At 48.5% G+C, this 21,342-nt stretch overlaps 1 protein-coding gene across 4 annotated transcripts in view; it reads left to right on the forward strand.

Moving 5' to 3' along the window:
- Positions 1 to 21,342, forward strand: part of ANKRD27 (ankyrin repeat domain 27) — a 48,925-nt gene that overhangs the window by 18,559 nt on the left and 9,024 nt on the right. For all 4 annotated transcript variants that reach the window (XM_004439788.3, XM_087421856.1, XM_014794860.2 and 1 more), the window contains 17 exons: positions 354 to 413; positions 501 to 554; positions 650 to 715; positions 803 to 879; positions 1,773 to 1,894; positions 2,929 to 3,007; positions 3,517 to 3,649; positions 7,530 to 7,622; positions 8,917 to 9,044; positions 9,598 to 9,680; positions 10,505 to 10,620; positions 11,061 to 11,153; positions 12,512 to 12,709; positions 14,383 to 14,442; positions 14,541 to 14,660; positions 15,751 to 15,795; positions 17,886 to 18,008. In XM_004439788.3, the coding sequence (XP_004439845.1) occupies positions 354 to 413; positions 501 to 554; positions 650 to 715; positions 803 to 879; positions 1,773 to 1,894; positions 2,929 to 3,007; positions 3,517 to 3,649; positions 7,530 to 7,622; positions 8,917 to 9,044; positions 9,598 to 9,680; positions 10,505 to 10,620; positions 11,061 to 11,153; positions 12,512 to 12,709; positions 14,383 to 14,442; positions 14,541 to 14,660; positions 15,751 to 15,795; positions 17,886 to 18,008 (1,650 nt within the window). The remainder of the gene's footprint in view (positions 1 to 353; positions 414 to 500; positions 555 to 649; positions 716 to 802; positions 880 to 1,772; positions 1,895 to 2,928; positions 3,008 to 3,516; positions 3,650 to 7,529; positions 7,623 to 8,916; positions 9,045 to 9,597; positions 9,681 to 10,504; positions 10,621 to 11,060; positions 11,154 to 12,511; positions 12,710 to 14,382; positions 14,443 to 14,540; positions 14,661 to 15,750; positions 15,796 to 17,885; positions 18,009 to 21,342) is intronic.

Here is a 21,342-nt window from a genome sequence, read left to right on the forward strand (position 1 = left end):
CTTTGCTGCCTCCACAGTTGGAGGTTTCGTTTGAATATTTCTTTCTAGCTCTAAAAGTAGTACAAGCCACTGTGGAAAACTTGAAAATCATAGAGAAGTATAAAAATGAATATTATCATCTATGTTAACCCCAAGGGGAATTTTTTATTGCTCTTAATGCATATACGCCTAAAAAAAACGTTGAAAAAAATCACATAATTGATGTAATGAGCTTGCATTAGAACTGAAAGCTTGTCACCCAAGAAATACATTGTGTGAAATGTTCTCGCTCCAGGCTGCATTTGATGTTCTGGGTTTGGGGTGGCGGCCTCAGATGACGAGAGTGACCCGTCTCTCTGCTCTGTGTTGCGCAGGACTCGGTGAACGCTCTCTACACCAAATGCCTTCAGCAGCTGCTGAGGGACTCGCATCTGGTGAGCAGCAGGACTTTCCAAAGAGAGGGTTGCGGTTTGCCTGCCTGTAGATCCAAGCTCTTTAACTGTACTTTCCTTGTCCTCTAGAAAGTGCTCGCCAAGCAGGAGGCCCAGATGAACCTGATGAAGCAGGCGGTGGAGGTAGGAGGCCAGGGCATCACGGGGAGAGGAGGCAGCAGGGCCAGGGCCTCCCCTTGTTGCCCCCACACCCTGAACTGGGCCCACTGATTTCACAGATGTATGTCCAGCACGATATTTACGATCTGATCTTTAAATACGTGGGGACCATGGAGGCGAGCGAGGTAGGTTCTAAATCATTGTCATCCCGGATGGAAGCCTTATTCTGAGCCTTTTAAGACATTTGAAGCTTCATTAAAATCTGTTGTTAGGATGCCACCTTTAACAAAATCACGAGAAGCCTCCAAGACCTTCAGCAGAAAGATATTGGTGTGAAGCCCGAGTTCAGGTAAGGGTTTGCTCTGTGGCAGCTCGGGGTACTCAGAGGCTGGGGCATCGTTCCTCCCAGAAGCAGCGGTGGCAGCACGCTGATTTGACTTAGTTCGTACTGAGGACCAAAGATCAAGGGCTGAATTAGCAGCTGACTGTAGCTGTTGCCCTGCTGCACCTGTGTGCCAGCATGCCTGCTGGGTGGGAGCTAACGGGGGTGGGGACTCCAGGTGGGCACACGACTCGCCCAGGTGGGTCCCACATGCTGACATCTCTCCTCACCTGCCCATCTGAGGGAACACTGCCATAGATGCACCTCCTTTTGAATTAAGTTTCATTAGGAAACAAAAATGGGTATTTATGTTTAAACTTTTTTTTTCCCCCTTGGGCCATTTTAGTCTGGGGCTGAGGATTTTTGATTTTTTTTCCAATTTTCTGGGGCAGCTATATCACCTGACAGCCTGAATGGGACATTTAAAGCTGTTGTCTTTTGCCACTGACTTGAGTTTGATTACTTCTAAGTTTCTATTTTTGTTTTTTGTTTGTTTGTTTGTTTTTGTGAGGAAGATTAGCCATGAGCTAACATCCAGTGCCAATCCTTCTCTTTTTTGCTGAGGAAGATTGGCCCTGGGCTAACATCCATGCCCATTTTCCTCTATTTTATATGGGACGCCGCCACAGCACGGCTTGACAAGCAATGTGTCAGTGCGCGCATGGGATCTGAACCTGTGAACCCTGGGCTGCTGAAGCGGAGTGCACGCACTTAACCGCTGTGCCACTAGGCCGCCCCTCTATTTTTGTTTTTCATTATTTACGGTTTGTTGTTAGAAATGTAAATCTGAGGTATGGTATTAGATCAAGGAAGAAGGGCCCTCACACTGGGGTCTTGTCACTTTCCCAATTATTTCACAGCTTCAACATACCTCGTGCAAAGAGGGAACTGGCTCAGCTGAACAAATGCACCTCCCCACAACAGAAGCTGGTTTGTTTGCGAAAGGTGGTGCAGCTCATTACGCAATCTCCTAGCCAGAGAGGTTTGTGCTCGGGGAAGGGGCCTGGCAATGGGGTATCTGCGTATGGCCAGATGCAAAAGTCTGTTAAGGAGCAGTGCTGTCTTAAGCATCCAGTGTGAGCATCCCAGAGTCTGTTCTGATGAATGGGTGCCTAGTAATTGGGGGAGTTCAGTTAGGCATGATTAGGGTAAGAAAATAGTGGCAGAGAAGCAACAACCTCAAAAATGAGCCAAGCTGGTGATGGGTACATGGCGGTTCAACTGTTTGTTAGACTGTTCTCCAAATTTTGTATCTGTTTAAAATTTTCCATGAGAAAAAGTAAATCAAAACAAAATAAGCTAAGAAAAAAGTAACGAGGAGGCCGATCTGTGTGTGCAGATAGAGGATGATCTTCAAAGCATATTAAATGAAATAAACGAGAGTGTATATGGTACACTTCCAACAGCATTACAGAAAGAGGGGGATGGCTCTGTACCCATATATATGATGGTGAATTTGGAGACCCTCTCTGGAAAGCTATGTGGGAAGCAGTGGCAGTAGCCTCTGGGAAAGAAGTATGGGTGGCAAGGATGGGAAGGACATGCATGGCTTGCTCTTTGATGTTGTTTGAATTTTTAAACGTGTGAATGAATTACTTAAAAATGAAAAAAATAAAATTAGGCTACATGTCAGCATTGGTCTCCGCAGTGTATAAAATGGAAATGATCTCAGGAGGAAAGAAGCTCTTGGAGGTGGCTGTGGGCACACCTTAGCTTGTGTCCACCGTCGCTGACGTCCCTGGGCCTCTCTAACCGTCCCGGAAGGTGGTGAGGGGTGGTCTGCTTGGAATTTCCTTCTTTTGCACTAACAAGTTGTGACAATGCTAGGCATTCGTATTCCTCTTGAATCTGACATGTATTCAGGACACTGTAAAGGAAATTGTGCAATTGAATTTCTCCCTGATGTGTAATCTTACTGGGCTATGCTTTTGTGGGTTGGATGGTGGTGGGGAGTTGATATGCTTGCTGGTCCATTTGCGTCTCCTGATGGCTTTGAACATGTATTTCCCCCTGCAGTTAACTTGGAGACCATGTGTGCTGATGATCTGCTGTCAGTCCTGTTATATTTGCTTGTGAAAACAGAGATCCCCAATTGGTAATCTTGTTTTGTTAAAATACTTTTTCAAAATGGCAGCACAGTACTGTGGTGGCTTTGGTATAACTCTAGGAAATTGAGCATCTCTTATGAGTCGGTTACTGTGCCTGCTCTGTCTTCATTCTGCAGGTGGTGGCTATCATTCCATTTACAGATGGGGAAACTGAGGCCCAGAGAGCTGATGTTTCTTGTTCTGAAACACTCAGCTAGTCATTGACTGAGTGGGAAGCTGACTCCAGTTCTGTCTGGATCCAGAGCCCTTCCTCTTCCCACAGAAACCCACAGTTCACTTTACGATAATCAGCTTTCTAAAAACTAGCCTATTGCAGGAAAGTAACAAGTAGTTTTACTTATTTTCCTAATTGTACGCGTTCTAAATAGAGAGCAAGTGGGTAGTGGTCTTGGCTCCCCGGAACTAGCTGACTTCAGTCTCCCAGCCCAAGGGCGTTGTTTCTGCAAAAGTGGTAACTGAGTAGACAAGAATAAAGCTTTTTTCTTTCTTTTGTTAGGATGGCAAATTTGAGTTACATCAAAAACTTCAGATTTAGCACCTCAGCAAAAGATGAATTGGGATACTGCCTGACCTCAATTGAGGCTGCAATCGAATATATTCGCCAAGGAAACCTCTCCATTAAACCGCCCGTAAGCTCTCCCCCTGCCCTGGCTTTTCTTTGTGGGTGTCGTGGCATGTTTGATAGGGTTCTGAGGTTGGGGGGTGGAGAGGGGATTCTTAAATGGTCTCCCGAAAATGGGCCTCAGCTGTTGAGGGCTGTGAGGCTTGACAGCCACTGAGCAGACTGAACACCAGGCCCCCAATTGGATGTGCAAGTTGGCGGGTTCTGATCAGGACTCACATTGTTAACGTCCTGCTTCCTTAGTGCTTATCATCCTCAGAAGCACATGAGCAGAAGGGGAAGCTAGAAATGGTGAATTTGGCTAGCCAGGCAAGAAAGGAGATTATTAATGTGTGCAAGTTTAGGACTCAGTAGCCTTATTGTTATTTTCTTGGTTGGTGAGCTTTGGCTAGGGGAGGTGATTTTATTTCTATGTGAATTGTGAGAATCTTAAGCCAAGATTGCCTCGCTGGCATATTTCAGTACATACCAACAGGCAAAACATGACAGTACTCACAGAAATCGCAAAGTTCACATTAATAAAATGAAGAGGTTTCTGTATTACCAGCCAAGAGTCTTGAGGATTGGACATTCTCTTGATCTTAATTTTCTACTGATGTTAGACTTTCCCAAAGTAACGTTAAGTCAAAACACCTGGAAGAGAGCACAGGCTTGTCCAGACAGGTGCACTCCGGGAAAAGCTGTTGCCCTGAGTTCATTCATCGTTAACATGTTTATGTATTTTCCAGTCTTTTCTTATCTGTGTATACTTTACGTAATTGAAATTATATTGTATGCTGTGTTTTCCCCAAAAGAACAGTTTTATTCTTTTCTGATTAGAAGACTAATATTTGCTTATAGACAATATTTGCAATATATAAAGTTGCAGTGAAGACAACAAAAACCTCTCATAAACTCACCAGCTCGGGATGACTTTTATTAACATTTTGGTTTATGTCTTTTTTCTCTGCCTATACAATTGTATTTTAACCAAAATTTGAGATTCTGCTGCACTCCTTGGCACCTAGCCTGACAGTGTCGTGGTACTCACTGGAGTGTCTGGGGTCTGATTTGATCTCCCACACATACGCACGTGAAATTAGAGGCTGTCCATTTCAGCTCAAATGTGGCTGCCTGTGACTCTTGAGAAAATTTGTTTCTGATTTAGGGGGAAATCACTAACATTCTAGAATGCACATGTGTGTGCACGTGTGCCTCTGCATGCACACGTGTCTGCAGAATCAGAATTGCCGCTCACTCTGTAGTTGGGAGTAAGATTTCTTAGTTTGGATTGTCTTCTGTGAGGTTCTAGGAACATGTTGTTCCTATAGTGCCTGGGCTGTTGCCCTTCTGGTTCTTTCCCTCTGGTCGGTCTGAGAGGTTGCTCCCCTGCTGGCTCCACCACCCGGCAGAGGAATCACCTGAGGCTTCTTGATGGGGCCAGAGCACTCCTTGTCCCTGGAGGGAGGTGCCCACCTCCAGAAGGTGCTCCCGTCCCCTTGCTGCCCCCAGACTGTACTGGGGCCATGCTGCTTTCTTACTTTCCATGGTGTGTAGGCAGGAAGGCCGACACTTGAAGGCCTTTGGCCGGAGTGTAAGGAGGTGGCTGACCGAACAGTATCGGTAGGCTTCCCACACCCACTTTTAGTTCCGAAAATATTCCAGGTGGGATTGGGGAAGTGTTTGAGGGGCGGCCCCTCTTGTGCTGGTGTTGGTTTGACTCCAGCACTTCTGTTTGCCCATGGGCAAGTCTGTTTGTCTCTCTCAGCCTCTGTCCATGCTTTATTTTTCACCCCTTGCTAGGTAGCTGTGAGAATCGAGTGAGATATTTGAAAGTGGCTTTTTGAGGCATGAAGTGGTACTGGTGCCCGTACTTGCTCTTCCAACCCCCCTGCCTCTGGGTGTCTCTGTTTCCTGGTTCTCTGGTGCATCCTGCATGGATAGCCCCAAGGATGGCTGTTAGCTTGGGTGGGCAAGGCGGGGACACAGCCTAGCACTCCACTCTTGTCTGGGGCATCTGTCCCTGGTCCTGCCTTCCCAAATGGGGATGGTTGGTCCCGTCAGACGTTGGGACAAGGTGTGCGTCATCCTTCCTGCTGGCTGTAAAGCCCGTCCCTTGGGTCTTGAGTGGCAGGCCTGAGAGACGCTCTTCACCTTGACTGACAGAGCAGGTGTGGTGGCGCCAGCGTTGGGGTTCTGTCTTGTGGTGTCGCCTCTGCTGTAGCTGCCGGCTGGTGTCTTTTCAGTAGTGCAGTTCCATCTAGGAATGTGTGAGGCCCTGCTGTGTGTTGTGTCCTTTCCTGGGGAGAGCACCCGTGATATCTCCACACAGCGAGTGAGGTTTCTGAAAAGCATTAAGGACTGAATATTAGTAAATTCAATTATGTCTTATTATCAACTCTCATTTAATAGAATGTAGTTTCACAGAAATTTTCTCTCCTAGGTATAATCATACTTGAGGAGACCGTATGTTCTTTAAGCATAAAGACTTGAAGTCTCATAAATAAAGACTGTAGCTCTTTGAAAATGAACATTACTGGGATGACTGGTGTAACCTTTGTGGACAGAAACCAGCGGGGAGAACCTGAAAGAATCTGTCCGTGTCTCTGCTCCAGCTTTGCAGGCTTCTGGTCTTTCTCACTTCACTGGGTTTCTAGTAAATAATATTTGCCCCTTTCCCAAATAGGTCTTAGCTGATATGCTGTTTCTTCTGGTAGCTCATTCTTCCCTGAAGATTCAGTCCTAGAAGACCTGCCTGTCTTCATCACTGCCCTGCAGATAGTCACCCAGAGTTGAGGAAGGAGCCCCACATTTACCTGAACAGTAATAGTCTTTGACATTTCTTGGACCCTAAGCTGCTTGGCTGTAAATCACTGAATAAAGCAGGCTGTTGGGGTCTTATATAGCATACAGCAGCTGGGCGCACAAGTGGCTCTAATTCGAGGGTTGGTGCTTGTTTGCCAAGTTAACCCTCTTAGGGCAGCTGGTGTGAGGGACCCTGTTTGACAGTGGACCCCAGAAATGGTCCTTCCGCCAAGGTGCTTGCTGTTGGCTCTGCTGTTAGCTGGACCTATCAGTCAGAACTTAGAACTTAGTTAGAACTTAGGCCATAAAGAGAGCTTGTCCCGTGATTTTGTCAGGGTTTGGTGAGTTCTTCTGGCAGCAGCTGGCTGGAAAAGATTCTCTTTACCTCCCACAAGACTCTTTGAGGAGGGTACTTTGTCGGTAGACACTTGAGTTGCAGGTGCTCAAGTGAGTGTTGAAGTGCCTTGCTAGAAATTATTTCATAAAGGAAGGATGCATTTTAGATTTTTGTATGTAGGTAAACATTACCTGCAATATGAAGACCTGAATTTATTAATTGGAGTGACCCCAGTATCTTACTGGACTTTAGGCCAGTGGTCATATTGTCTGCTGTTTTAATAAGGGTGTTCTAAAAGCAAAACCCCTCCCTCCTGCTGGTTGATACTGGGAATATAGACCAGCCTGTCAGATGGTTTTCCTGTAGGCCCAGGTAAAATAGCAGGGGAGAGGGCTAGGCAGGCTTTATGACAGAGGTTTGAGAGGAGGAGGAGGCCAGGACAATCCAGGTTTCCCTCTGGAGGATGATGGTGTGAGCGTGCTACATTCCACACTTAGAGGTGGCATTTTCCACACACGTGCACATGCACACACATGCACGCACACTTAGCCAAGTGCCGGCACTCTCCCAGATCTCAGATCCCCACCAGGAAACACTTCTCCCAGCCCCAGGAGGGTCTGCTCTCCGGCTCAGTGAAGGGCAACACGGCACTGCTGACCCTGTTCTGTGGGAAATGGCAAAGATGTTCCTGGGTCTTCTATTTTGAAGGATCTGCACTGATACCTCGTGACGTGTAATACAACAGATTGTCGGTTTTTTCCTGTAGGAGTCTGAGGGATTTGGTGACAGACTGTTCCTTAAGCAGAGAATGAGCCTACTGTCTCAGATGACTTCAACTCCCATTGACTGTCTTTTTAAGGTAAGACATCTATGGGCACAGATGTGTGAGGAGCACTCCATCTCTCCACGTCTCTAGAGCCTCTACACTGTATCAGTGTGGTCTATGTAGTTAAGCACTGACGTTCGTTTGTGCTGAGTGGGTGGTAGGATTACTGAGGTTTACATTGGGATCAGCACGTCTTCCCATCTCCCCCATGTGTGCTGTGCTGTGCTGTAGCCACACTGGATGGCACACTGAGCGTGCCAGGCTGTCCTCTTGTTCTTCAGAGCCAGCTCACTGGTAGCTCCAGCGGAGCTGATGCCTCTCCTCGGCTCCAGGAGCCCGTATCACAGATGTTCGTGTGTGTGCCCTGGGCTGGGAGCTCAGCACCGGTGGTGGTTTGGTCATATGGCACATGCAGGCAGCTCCCTACTCAGGTCTGATTGACCACTGGGGGCTAGCGAGGTGCTCTGCCAGGCAGTCAGCGAGGGCTGGGTGAGGGCCGACCTCCTTGGGGAGCCTGCTGAGGCTTCCAGGCTACCCAGAGCCAGAGTGGGTTCCATGGGGTCCCAGGGAGCCTCCCAGGGCAATGTGCTCCCCAGGACATCTCTCTCCCTGAGAGGAGCACATCCAGGAGTCACAGGGGTGGGCCCTGCGGGTTTGTTTGTTGATGAGGTCTCCTGCCAGCTGCAGCTGTTCTCTTTCCCCCCAAATGGAGGCTCCAGAATACAAGAGGACAGAACCAGGGCTTGTTCTAGCGAGGTGTCCGAATCCACACTGAGGGTCAGGATGTATTGCCTCCCGACTCCTGTTGCTTTGGAAATTTTGTCATGTTGTTTTTTTAATTATGGAAAATTTCTAACATTTACAAAAATGAACGAGAGTAGTAGAGTGAACGAACCCCCATGTGGCCATCTCCCCGTCTTGTTTCATCTCTACCCCACCACTTTCCCCATCCACCCAGATTATTTTGAAACAAATCGCAGAGAGCAAGTCATTCGCTCCATACATACATAGATACGTGTTTCTGTAAGGACATCAAAAAATTCTCACCTTGGGCCGGCCCCGTGGCTTAGCGGTTAAGTGCGTGCGCTCCGCTGCCGGCGGCCCGGGTTCGGATCCCGGGTGCGCACCGAGGCACCACTCCTCCAGCCATGCTGAGGCCGCGTCCCACATACAGCAACTAGAAGGATGTGCAGCTATGACAGACAACTATGTACTGGGGCTTTGGGGGAAAAATAAATAAATAAAATCTTTAAAAAAAAAAAAAATTCTCACCTTAAAAAGTAAATAATGCCTTAATATCAGTAATTTTTTTGATGTCACTTTTTAGCACATTGCATCAGGTAACCAGAAAGAAGTGGAAAGACTTCTGAGCCAAGACGACCAAGACAAAGATGCCGTCCAAAAGATGTGTCACCCTCTGTGCTTCTGTGACGAGTGCGAGAAACTCGTCTCTGGGTAAGTGGGTCCTCGTGGAGGCTCAGTGTGCCAGGAAGCGGGAGACTCAGGGCCTGGGCGGGACTTTTCCACGTGTTTGCCATGCGGTTTTGAATAAGGAGCTATCCTCGCTGCTGCTTCTGCTGTAAAGTGGAGACAAAACCTCCACCTCTTTGGAGAATCAGATGGCATAAAGTTTCTAAAAATACTTGGCACTGCTGGGCTGGATACTAGGGTGGGCAGGTGAAGAGCCTGCCCAGCCTCAGAAAGTGGGTTTTAAGATGGAAGAATATTACCCTCTCCCAGCAACCTTTTGGTTTCCCCTTATTCATGTCAGGCTGTTTCGGGGTGGGGTGGGAGGAGGGACCCTGGAACTAGACGCTTCAGTTCCTCGTCCTGCGGGAGACCGAGCAGGGCCTGATGATCTCTGGGGCACTGCAGAAGAGACCCAGCTTGGATCACACTCGGAGCTCGGTCTTCTAGCCCAGGACCCTGGCATGGGCAGCCTGGTCAGGGAGAGGCTTTGCCATGCCGTTGCTAGGGTGTATTTTTCTGTATCTTCTCTTTATTTTAGAAGGCTGAATGATCCCTCAGTTGTCACTCCATTCTCCAGAGATGACAGGGGTCACACCCCGCTCCATGTGGCTGCCCTCTGTGGTATGTGGTCTCAGGCTGGCCTCTGTGGGCTAGCAAGGCAAAGAGATGGAGCCAGGGGTGGCCCGGTGGAGGCCTGGCTGAGAGGGGGCCGTGGAGTTGGGGTGGTGGAAGGGGCTGTGCGTGGGTCTGCCCCTGAGGGCCTCCATCTGCTGTCTCCCGGGCTGGAAGAGCACGTATCCATAGTCCCACTGTGCACACACCTGACACGGCCCCTGACCTGGTCATCTAGTGAGGGAAGGCTTGAGTCCGAGCTATGAGAGTGGTCTCAGAATTGGGGTTCTCATAGTCCTGCTTTTAAAAAATAATTGTATTGTATTTTAAAGTAAGCATTCAAAGTAAAAAACACAAACTCGCCAGTATCACCTGCCATCCTTCCATGTTCCAGGGATAATTTTGATTTGTGAGTGTCTGGGATTTTGGCATGCTTGTATGTATGTATTTATAAAATATATGAGATTGTGGGGATCATACTGTTCTGTCCTGTGCTTTTTTCACTTGGCAATATATAAGAACATTTCTTCTTGTCAGTATTTTTTTAATGGTTGCATAATATTCCATCCTATGAATTGATGAACCATGAAGTCTTCTGTGGGCGTCTAAGGCTCTTTTCCACTAACTTCTGGAGCCAGGTCCCCTCCAGGGCCACCCCAGAGTGTCCTGAATTTGCAGGGTCTGCCTTGACATCAGTCTGGTTCCTCTCAAGCCAAAAAATACTTCCTGGCATGTCTCTTGCCAGGGAATAAAATAATGCTGTGGCTTCACATTTAGGGTTTGGAGAGCCTCTTCTCTTTCCTTCTCCATTGTGAAGTCCTTCTGTTCTGCAGGGCAGGCGGCCCTCATTGACCTCCTGGTTTCCAAAGGTGCTGTGGTGAACGCCACGGATTATCATGGGGCCACTCCGCTTCATCTGGCCTGTCAGAAGGGCTATCAGAGCGTGACGGTGAGCAGGGGGGCACCCTGTGTGCGTGCAGGTGCCCCGTGTGCATGCAGGTGCCCTGGGCGCGTGCCAGGCGGAGCTGGGCTCCGCCTTCCGACTTGACCATCATGCTGGCGCGCTCCTCTGTTCCGCACGGGCTCCCTGCAGCTGCACAAGAGGGGCTGCCAGTCGAGGCACCTCCCTGTGGGTCTGCTGGACAGAACTGTTAGGTGTAGATTTGAGATGATAATCTGGGGGAAGAAGGGTGGGGCCGTACACTTGTAATCTCTGCACTGCTGTAAGGGAGGATGAGAGTGATGACACCGTTTTAATTGTAGTTTAGGTAAGTGGGATTGAAAAAGGAGACGAGTGACCCCTTGTAGGACTCCAGGCCACCCTTCCTGAGGAAGCGTGTGCCTGCACCTCGGGTGCTGGCGCTCATCACTTTCTTCTCTCCTCGGCAGCTGCTGCTGTTGCACTACAAAGCCAGCCCCGAGGTGCAGGATAACAACGGCAGCACCCCTCTGCACCTGGCCTGCACCTACGGCCACGAAGACGTAAGTGGTGCTTCTCGTTCCGAAAGCCGCTATCTTGCCCCTTTCTCGTTACACTAATTAGTTTAATGTAGTGTTTTGTGTTGATAATTATTGGGATATTTGGTCTGTAATTTTTTTAATTAAAAAATTTAAAATTTATTACAGATGCTATGTTGAAATAACTGAAATCTAAAACTTAATTGCCCATTATCTTATCCTGAAATTAAATCATTTTCATTTATCCCTGCTACCCTCTGGTTCTTACCTTTGTTGATATTCAATTTTTACATTTTTATAGTAATATCAAGGAACTTTATAATTTCCATTTTCACTTAATGTTTAACTGTGTGTGTGTTATTTTTTCCCAACCACTCTCTCCTCCCCTTCTCCCCATAGTGGTACAAAGATGGATTTATACATAGGGTTAAGGCTGGGTTAGGTGGTTGATGTGCAAAAATGGGATCATACCCTACACATTTTTATGCAACTTGCTTTCCTAACTTAACAGTACATCATGGAAATCCTCTAGATCAATAAATGTAGATCTAGCCCATTCTTTAGTTGCTACACAGTAATCTATTATAGGTGTTGTGTCAGTGTCCCCAGGACCGCCCCAGGTTCAGTGATTTGCTAGGAGTACTCAGTATGTAGTTGTACTCAGGGCTCTGATTTATTCCACAAAGGGACACAAAGCAAAATCAGCAGAGGGAAAGGTGCACGGGGTGAGGTCTGGAGGAAACCAGACACAGGCTGCTAAGACTCCCCTCTCCCAGGGGAGTCACACAGTATGGCTTAATCCCTTCAGCAAAGAGTTGTGACAACACGTGTGAAGTGCTGTCTACCAGGAAAGCTCATTCGGGACTCAGGGCCTGAGATGTTCATTGGAGGCTGGTCACATATACACCCCCTGCCTAGCATGTACCCAAATTCCAGACTCCCAGAAGGAAAGCGGGTATTCAGCATAAACCACTTTGTTGTACAGTTTAGGCACACTGAGCCCCTCTTACCAGTTAAGGGACTGTGGGAACACTCCCCAAATCCAGGCTCCCAAGGAACACTGCATGTCAAGGGCTAGCCTTGCAGGCAGGCCTTTCAAGGGGTAGCGGTCTCAGGCCTGCTCTGGTAACTCCTTCCTGCACCTGGGTACATCGCAGTGTTATTCAGCCTTTTCTTACTGATTGGCAGCTGGGTTCTTTTGAAAAAATGATGTGTCCTGATCAGGTAACCTGGAACCCTTGAGGTCTGACTCTGTCACTGCACAGTTGTCTAGTGAGTGGAGCCTGGATTGAACTGGGACACGGACTGAGGCTGTGGAGCGCACAGACATTGCCCCAGGCCTGGTGTGGGAGTTAATGGTCGCTCTCCCATTTTCTTCGCAGTGTGTGAAGGCTTTGGTCTACTATGATGTGCAGTCGTGCAGACTCGATATCGGCAACGAGAAAGGAGACACTCCACTACACATAGCTGCCCGTTGGGGTTACCAGGGCATCATAGAGACTTTGCTACAAAATGGAGCATCCACGGAGATCCAGAACAGACTGAAGGAAACGCCCCTCAAGTGTGCACTGAACTCAAAGGTAGCCTTTTTTCATCTTAGAGCAGCAATGACTTTAAAAAAATCAGTGTCCACAGACTAGGTCTTGGCTGTACTGGACAAACTGTGCGTTAGTGCCTGAGGACAGAACTTGGCTTGCACCTCTCTTCTACATTTAGGAGCTGGTTGTTAATGGGTTTTACTTATTTATATTATTTTCAGTTTTACTAGCAATTTTTCTCAGTGTTGTTCCAAGAGCTGCTCCCAGCCTTGTTTGCCCCGGCCTCTGAGTGCTGTTGGTTTATGAGCAAATGGAGGAGGTGAAAGAGGATGGTGGCTCTGGCCAAGAAAAGCAGGGACAGGGCCTGGGGTGTGGACGCAGTGTGTCGGGCTCTGTTTTCCTGTTACTTCACCCTTGGCTCCTAAAAACCTTATTCTGATTTGGCCAGTTTTGAACATCATATTGTTTCGTTCATAGATGATTTGCTAATGAACTACTCATCCTTTCCTGGTAGTAATTTCTGGAAACGTAGTTTTTGGCAGCGCGTCGTGAAGTACTCACCTCGTGAGTGGGTGGGGAAAGGGGGAGCTTATGGAGACCAGTTCTTCGTGCCTCGTCTCCCAGCAGCAGCCTGATGCCTTCAGAGAGCGTGTTCAGCCAGCTAGCCCGAGGAAGCATAGGGCCATGCGCTGTCGAAGTCCAGGGTCATGAGGCTGCTGTGTCCAGAACATCGTTGATTTGTGGCTCACATGAGCCATTGCATTTTAATACAGGTCTCCAGCTGTCTCCCTTTGCACATCCCCTGCCTTCTGCCTCCAGATGTTTTACTGGCTCCCTTCTACAATTTCCACCGCTCTTCTCGGGAGCTTTTCAGTTTGTTCATGTTGTCTTCTTGGAGTAGCACAGTTTTTGTCGATGTTTTTGTAAGCCCCTTTATTGAGGTCTGATTGATATACAAAGAGCTGTACATAATTAATGTGTACAACTCAGTGAGTTTGGAGGTAAGTGTACACCTGCGAGACCATCACCACAATCGATGCCGTAAACCTATCCATCCCCTCCAAAACTTCCTCCCACCCTCTTTATTTATTGTGGTTATTTTTGTTAACATCAGATCTACAGTAAGACGGTTTTTGAAGGTTTACACCCTTGCGCCCGACCCCAGGGGGTCCTCAACTTTGTAGCCGCCAGGGCTGCTGGGACTGGGCAGTGCTGCCCTTGGCCTGAGATGCCCGTGAGGAGCTGAGGGCTCCTCTGCTGCTGTAGCTTCTACCAGAGGCCCCTTCTAGAGGGACACCTGCAGAGGGAAGGGGGAGGTTGCCTTCTTGGCTCCGTTCTGAGCTGCTCCTGCTTGAGACCCACGGGTGCCAGTGCAAAGGTCACTTTACACCTGTGGACAAACAGCCGGGACCGGACAAGGCAGCCTTTGAGGCCCCTCTGTGCTTGGGCTTCTCCTGTCCTCTGAGCCCATCCATGGGAAGCACAGCTCCTCCTGTGGGCCAGCAGGAGTGGTGGTCTGGTGGAAGAAGCCCAGACTTAATCAGTGCGATGCCACGTTCCCACCTGCTCCAGACCTTGGCTCCTCTGGCTCTCCAAGGGTATGGCTGGGCTGCGTGCACCTTCTAAGGAGATGGGCAGGCAGTGGGGCCTTGTGGCTGATGACACTTGGTGACCCATCTCGTTTAGTGCTCTTCATGTCCCCTTCATCCTCCCAGATTCTGTCCATAATGGAAGCCCGTCACCTGTCCCTCGAAAGGAGGCAGAGGTCTTCAGAGGTACGTGGACAGGACTGTGCTTGTTGGCCCTATTTGAGAGCAGGGCCCCCTCTCTGGCCCTCACACGTCCCTTCTCTTGGCGGGCTCCTGTGCTCCAGGTCCCTGTGCGTTCCCCGCAGCGCTCTGTGGATTCCATCAGCCAGGGCTCCTCCACCTCCAGCTTCTCCTCCGTGTCAGCGAGCTCCAGACAAGAGGACCCCAAGAAGGACTACAGAGAGGTGAGGCTCCCAGGCAGAGGGTGGACACAAGGGCTGGGCGGCCCTGCGTTATGGCAGCCAGTTAAAGAGCCATGCCTGACGAGCGCTGCCCCATCGGCCTGCTCGCCGTTACTGGGACACTCACGTCTGCTGTGGCGGAGGCTGGTGCGCTTACGAGGAGCCCAGCCAGTTCTTACCTGCTTGCCCTTCCTGGTCTGCTCCCGAAGCAGCTCTTTCTTTGTGGGCAGCACGCGCGTGTGTGCGTGTGTGCATGTGTGTGTGAGAGAGAGAGAGAGAGGGACCTGTAGGTCCCCTGATTTAAGATCGTTTTGCCACATAAGTTCCCAGTCCTTCCCTCCCACTCCCTAAGCACCCCGTTAACCTGATGCGTGTCGTTCCTGACTTCTTGCAAAGTTCATGTATACGTTTGCAGGCACTCCCACATTGCGTTTTGCAAAAGCTGATTTATAGCCTGTTTTTTTTTTTTTCCATTTAACCTGTCTCAGAGCTTGTCCACTGTCAGCCTACAGAGCAGGCTGTTGCATGGATGGGCCACGGTTCCTTTGCCTGTTCCTGTGGATGGGGAACCCTCACTGACTCCACCCAGGGCCCCCCTCCCCTGCCACCCCCAAGCCCTGACCTGCTCTTGGAGGGCCCAGTAAGCTTAGCTTGATGCAAAAGCACAGCAAAGAAAGCCAAGAGATGCACTCCAATTCTAACTGAGACCTGGACTCATTCTTGGGAGGGGTGTCCCCCTGGTGTGCCCTCAGCCAGTGGATAAGGAGAGCTGAAGATACGTCATTCTAAAGGGTGGCTGGCTTCTTGGGGAGCACTTGTGCTTCAAGGTGACCATCATTGCACCTTACCACATAAACAGCAGCGTCATTTTATAGACCTTAAATGGTGATGGTTCAGTGCACACCAGCACCCTCCTGGGGTGTCCTGTCTGACAGTTTTAGGGATATGTTTGAAAGGGACTGGATGATTTGTTAAACCTCCACAGATCAAGAGACAAATGAAAGCTACTAGGCTTTCAGAATGTTGTTTTTATTATTTCTATTTTATTTTGTATTAAAATAATTTTTCTAACATTCTTTTTCCTTTTATTAAGGTAGAAAAACTTTTAAGAGCAGTAGCTGATGGAGATCTAGAAATGGTGAGTGTTTAGAAGGGCATTTAAAAAAGCTTGCTCTTGGGTTAAAACAGCCACACCTGTGTCTTGTCCCCAGTTGACGTGGGAGCTGTGTGGATTTTGTTCCCTCTCACGTAGAAGGGGCACGTCGTAAATAACTGGTAATGACACGTTCTTGTTTTCCCTACAAGTAATGGACAGGTGGACAGAAAGCTGCATTGTGAGCAGGTCCTCGCCTTTCAGACATTTGTATTCCAGGAGGGTGGTGAGATGTTGGCAAGAAGACCAGCCCATGTCCAGGGGCACAGAGTGTGGGCTCAGAGCCCGGGCCCACCAGCAGGGGGCAAGATGAGCAGACAGCGGTGGGGGTGAGGAGGCGGCGGAGGAGGTGCAGGCAGAGCCCAGAGGGCGTTTGTGTGGCCCTGTAGAAGTTCTGGACGGCTGTGACCCCTGGGCCAGGAGGCCGAGGTCTGAGGCTTGGGGCCCCAAGGAGTCACAAGCAGGTGTCTCGATGAGATGGTGCTGGCTACTCTGGGTTGGCACGTGGAGAGGATGTCCTGGCTGGAGGGAAGGTATCTTAACCCTCACTGTCGGGTGACAGGGACCATCCGTGATGCAATCCCTGGGGAGTGGAGACAGCCTTTGTGAGATTCCCGTGGGCACTTTTCCCTGGCTTGCCTTCAGCCAGCTTCCTGAAAGGAATTTGTTCCGTTTTCCACTTTAAAAGGAGGAGTAATTAAGGGCTTACCAAATTAGGAGTTCTGAATAAACCATGTTACAGGAGAGCTTCGCATGGTGTGTGTTTTGGGACTGCTTTTCGCTGATGTTGAGTTTGAGGTGGTGGACAGATGACTGGGACCTGTCATAACCGCCTGTGGGGTATCAAGAGTCTGAATGCAGTTACAAGTGTCCTGGCCTTTGCCCAGGAGGCCACTCTTCATCCACACAGTTCCTCGGGGGCCGGGACACGAGTGTCTGTATCTGGCTGATGTTGTGTTGCTCCTGCGTGAGACCAGCCGCAGGAGGACCCAGTGTTTTTTGGGAGAAGGAAAGGAGGACTTCTTTGGGCACCCTACGAGCCATGGTGTGAGCCAGTGGCAGAGCCTGTGTGGAGAAGAGATTACGACTGTCTCTGTGTTCTGACACACCTGCTCTTCCTTCTCTGGGCCGGTGAGGGGGCTGAGGCCACTCGTGAAGGAGGTGAGCAGGGACAAACTGCCCAGTGCCCTGGAGTCTCCATCCAACTAATCTACACACTTGACAGCCTCCAAGTCCCTGTGTGAGGCCACCTGCCCCCCGCCCCCGATCTTGTTCCTCTCGTCACGAGGACCCGCCCTCTGTCTGCCCCAGCTAGCCTGCTAGGTGAGGGCTTTGGTGTTTCCAGCCTGAGGAGTGTCTGTGATCGGGAGTGTGGAAGGGATCTGGAGGAAAGAAGTTTGGGGTCGAAGGGGGTCTTCCTGGAACATACACTGACTTCCTTAGTGCTTAGAACCAGGCCTACAAATGTATTTATATTGTTTTCTTTTCTCAAGTTTAATATCCTAGGAACTAGTCTTTACTAGAACATAAATTTGACCTGTTGGGGGTCTTTCCAGTGCTCTCACCTGTGGGCTAGTGCATGACAGTGGAAAGCACACTGGCATGGAGTCAGAGAGCCCCTGTTCAGGTTCCGACCCCCACTGACTGTGGTATGGCCTTGAATGAGTTGTTGACCTCTCTCCCAGGTGAGGAGGGACTGCTTGTTGAAAGCGTACAATTAGATCGTGTACGAGGAGGTGCTCACGAAATGCTCCAGGACCAGGGTTTAAAGCTTTTGCCCTGACACGGCACCGCCCTGCCCCTTTCTGAGAAGAAAAGAATCTCTAACACAAGTTGCAGAAGTGGCAGCTTAATCCCTCTGTGTCACCATTAAAAGGACTTAGGAAAGGTTTAGCACAGGTGTGCCCTGGAATCTTCGTGAGGGAGCAGCTGTCATGTAGAAGTTACTTGGGTGGTTGAGGAAGTGTAGGCCCTGCCCTGGGAACAGTGGAGGGTGTATGTTGAAGATACTCTCGCTGGGAAAGGAGCCAAGGCTGAGTTTTGGTCCCTTGTTTCTCCTTCCTGCCCCTCACCAGGTGCGTTACCTTCTGGAGTGGACCGAGGAGGACCTGGATGAGGTGGAGGATGCTGTCAGTGCCGCGGATCTTGAACTTTGTCATCCCTTGTGCCAGTGCCCCAAATGTGCTCCAGCTCAAAAGGTTTGGCTTTGCTTCTGTGGGTGGGGGTGCGGGGGGGTGGGCAGATACTTTTTTTCCACTTAGGAAAGTTGTCTGCCTCTCAGCCAGCTCATTCCTGAGTGGCTGGCAGTGGTTTCCTCTGAGATGTGGTGGAGATCAGTTAGCTCAGGGTGGAGAGAAGCGTACGCTAGTACAGGATCTGGCTTGGGCTGCCTCCGCTCTGAACGGGCAGGGCAGTGAGCAAGGACGTGCACACGGGCTCAGTGTCTCAGCTGTTCTCTGGGCCCCTCAGTCACAAGGTAGGAGCTTAGGAACAGATGTGCACAGGGTTGCTGTCCACATGGCTGCAGTCCCCATGCAGGCGGCATGCGAGATCCATGCCACTGCCTTACCTCACATTGGTATACCCTCTGCGGGAGGACCCTCCCTCCAAGTACAGAGGATCCCCTGTGCCCTTTACATAGTTTCCCCCAGTGGTAACAGCCTGCAAAACCACAGCACAAGATCCCAACCAGGATATCAACATGGATACAATCCATCTGTCGTATGTAGCTTTCACCACTTTGACTTGTGCTCATTTGCGTGCGTGCGTGTGTGTGTGTGTGTGTTTAGTTCTATCCAGTTTTATCACATGTAGCTTTGTGTATCCGCCACCACATTCAAGGCACAGAACAGTTTGCTTACCACAAGAAGAACCTCTCATGTTGCCCTTTTATAACCACACCACCTCTCTCACTGTCACCCCCACCCCACCATCCCTGACCCCAGGGACCTACTGATCCGTTCTCCATTTCTGTCACTTTGTCATTTCATCTCATTACATTTTCTATAAATGGAATCATAAGCATAGAACCTCTTGGGATTGCCTTTGCTCACTCAGCATGATTCCAAGTTGCTGCATGTAATCGACAGTTCATTCCTTTATTGTTGAGTAGTAGGCCATGGTGTAGGTACCACTGTTTGTTAAACCATTTACCTGTTGAAGGAGATGGGGGTTGTTTGTGGTTTTAGGATATTACATATAAATTTTTTTTTTTTTTCGTGAAGAAGATCAGCCCTGAGCTAACATCCATGCTAATCCTCCTCTTTTTGCTGAGGAAGACCGGCTCTGAGCTAACATCTATTGCCAATCCTCCTCCTTCCCCCCCACCCCCAAGCCCCAGTAGATAGTTAGATGTCATAGTTGCACATCCTTCTAGTTGCTGTATGTGGGACGCGGCCTCAGCATGGCCAGAGAAGCGGTGTGTCTGTGTGCGCCTGGGATCTGAACCCGGGCCGCCAGTAGCGGAGCACGCGCACCTAACCACTAAGCCACTGGGCCGGCCCTTACATATAAAATAGATAGGTACATTAGTGTACAGGTTTTTGTGAGAACATAAGTTTTCATTTCTCTAAGATAAATGCCCAGGAATGCAACTGCTGAATCGTGTGGTAATGACATGGTAATCCTATAAGGAACTGACAAACTTTTTCCTGAGTGGCTGCACCATTTTACATTCCCACCAGCAATGTATGAGTGAACCAATTTCTCCACATCCTCACCAGCATTTGGTGTTGTCACGATTTTTTATATTAGCCATTCTGATAGGTGTGTAGCGCTATCTCATTGTAGTTGTAATTTGCATTACCCTAATGGGTTATGATGTTGAACATCTTTTCATGTGCTTATTTGCCATCTGTCTATGCTCTTCAGTGAAATGCCTGTTCATTTCCTTTGCCCCTTTTCCTTATTGGTTTGTTTTTTTCTTTACTGTTGAGGTTTGAGAGTTCTTTATATATTTTAGATTCTAGTTCTTTGTCAGATATTTTCTTTTAGTCTGTAGCTTGCCTGTAGCTTCTTCACATGGCTTTTCAGAGAGCAAGTGTTTTTTGTTTTTTTTTTTTGCTGAGAAAGATTTGCCCTGAGCTCACATCTGTGCCAATCTTCCTCTATTTTTTTGTATGTGGGACACTGCCACAGCATGGCTGGTCAGTGGAGTAGGTCCACACCCAGGATCCAAACCCACGAACCCTGGCTGCCAAAGTGGAGCGCGCAGAACTTTAACCACTTGGCCACGGGACTGGGCCCATCACAGAGCAAGTTTTTAATTTAGAAGTCTAGTTTATCAATTTTTCCTTTTATGGATCATGCTTTTGGTGTCAAGTCTAAGAACTCCTTGCTTAACCCTAGATTCCAAATATTTTCTCCTAAAAGTTTTATAATTTTATAGTTTACAGTTAAGTCTGTGATCCAGTTTGAGTTAATTTTTGTACAGTATATGAGACTTAGGTTGAGGTTCTTTTTTGCCCGTGGGTGTCCACGTGCTCCAGCACCATTTGTTGAAAAGCCATCCTTCCCGCGCTGACTTGCTTTTGCACCTGTTGACTAGGTATGATGTGGGTCCATGTCTGGGCTCTCTGTTCTGTCCCATTGATCTGTGTCTCCCTCCACCAGTGCCACACTGTCTTGATTATTGTAGCTACATAGTCAGTCCTGAAATTTGGTAGACTGATTCCTTCCACTTTATTCCTCTTTTTCCAAAATTGTTTTAGCTATGCTAAGGCCTGTGCCTTTCCATATAAATTTTAGAATAAGCTTGTCTCTGTCTACAAAAGACCTTGTTAGGGTTTTGATAGGAATTGCATTAAAACTGTAGATCAATTTGGGGAGAAATAACATCTTTACTATGTTGAGTCTTCATGAACATGGTATATCTCTCCAGATGTTTAGGTCTTCTTTGATTTCTTCATCCTTTTGTGATTTTCAGGGTACAGATCCTGTCCATGTTTTCTTAAGTGTGTACCTAAGTGTTTCATTTTCTTGTGAGCTGTTAACATGGCATTGTGTACATAGTGTGCACTCATGTGCTAGCTGTTGAACTCGGTGTGTGTCCCATACTAAGAAAATTAATTTGACTTTACAAAACAGACACAGTGGTGGTGTCCTTTGTACTGCAAGATAATACTACCTTATTTAAAAGCTTCACATGGTTACTCTAACCCAAGGATATTGAAATGACTAAAATTTTCATTCACATTTTCAGCTGCCGGGTACTAAGTACACTGGGGATGTACAACCTTTTTTCTGTCCCCATGCTGGTGGACATGTAGCGTCTAAAAAATGATTTCCCTTAAGTGGGCTGCTGTGAAAAATAGGGATTAAAAAGGCAGATGATGTTTCAGAGGATACCTTGTGGAGAAACAAAGCCTTCAGGCCCGGTCCGTGACTGTGTGGCTAGACGCATCTCTGTTATTGTTCTTTCTGTCAGTTTCCTACACTCTGTTCTTCCCCACCTGAGAGTTCATTAGTTGTAACAAGAAACTGAATTACACGTTAAAATAACTGTTGAATTTATTGGGTAAAACCTTAGGTTTC

This window comes from Ceratotherium simum, chromosome 33 (assembly GCF_057802395.1).
Source record: "Ceratotherium simum simum isolate JZ-2026a chromosome 33, ASM5780239v1, whole genome shotgun sequence".
In the NCBI taxonomy this organism is placed as follows: Eukaryota; Metazoa; Chordata; class Mammalia; order Perissodactyla; family Rhinocerotidae; genus Ceratotherium; species Ceratotherium simum.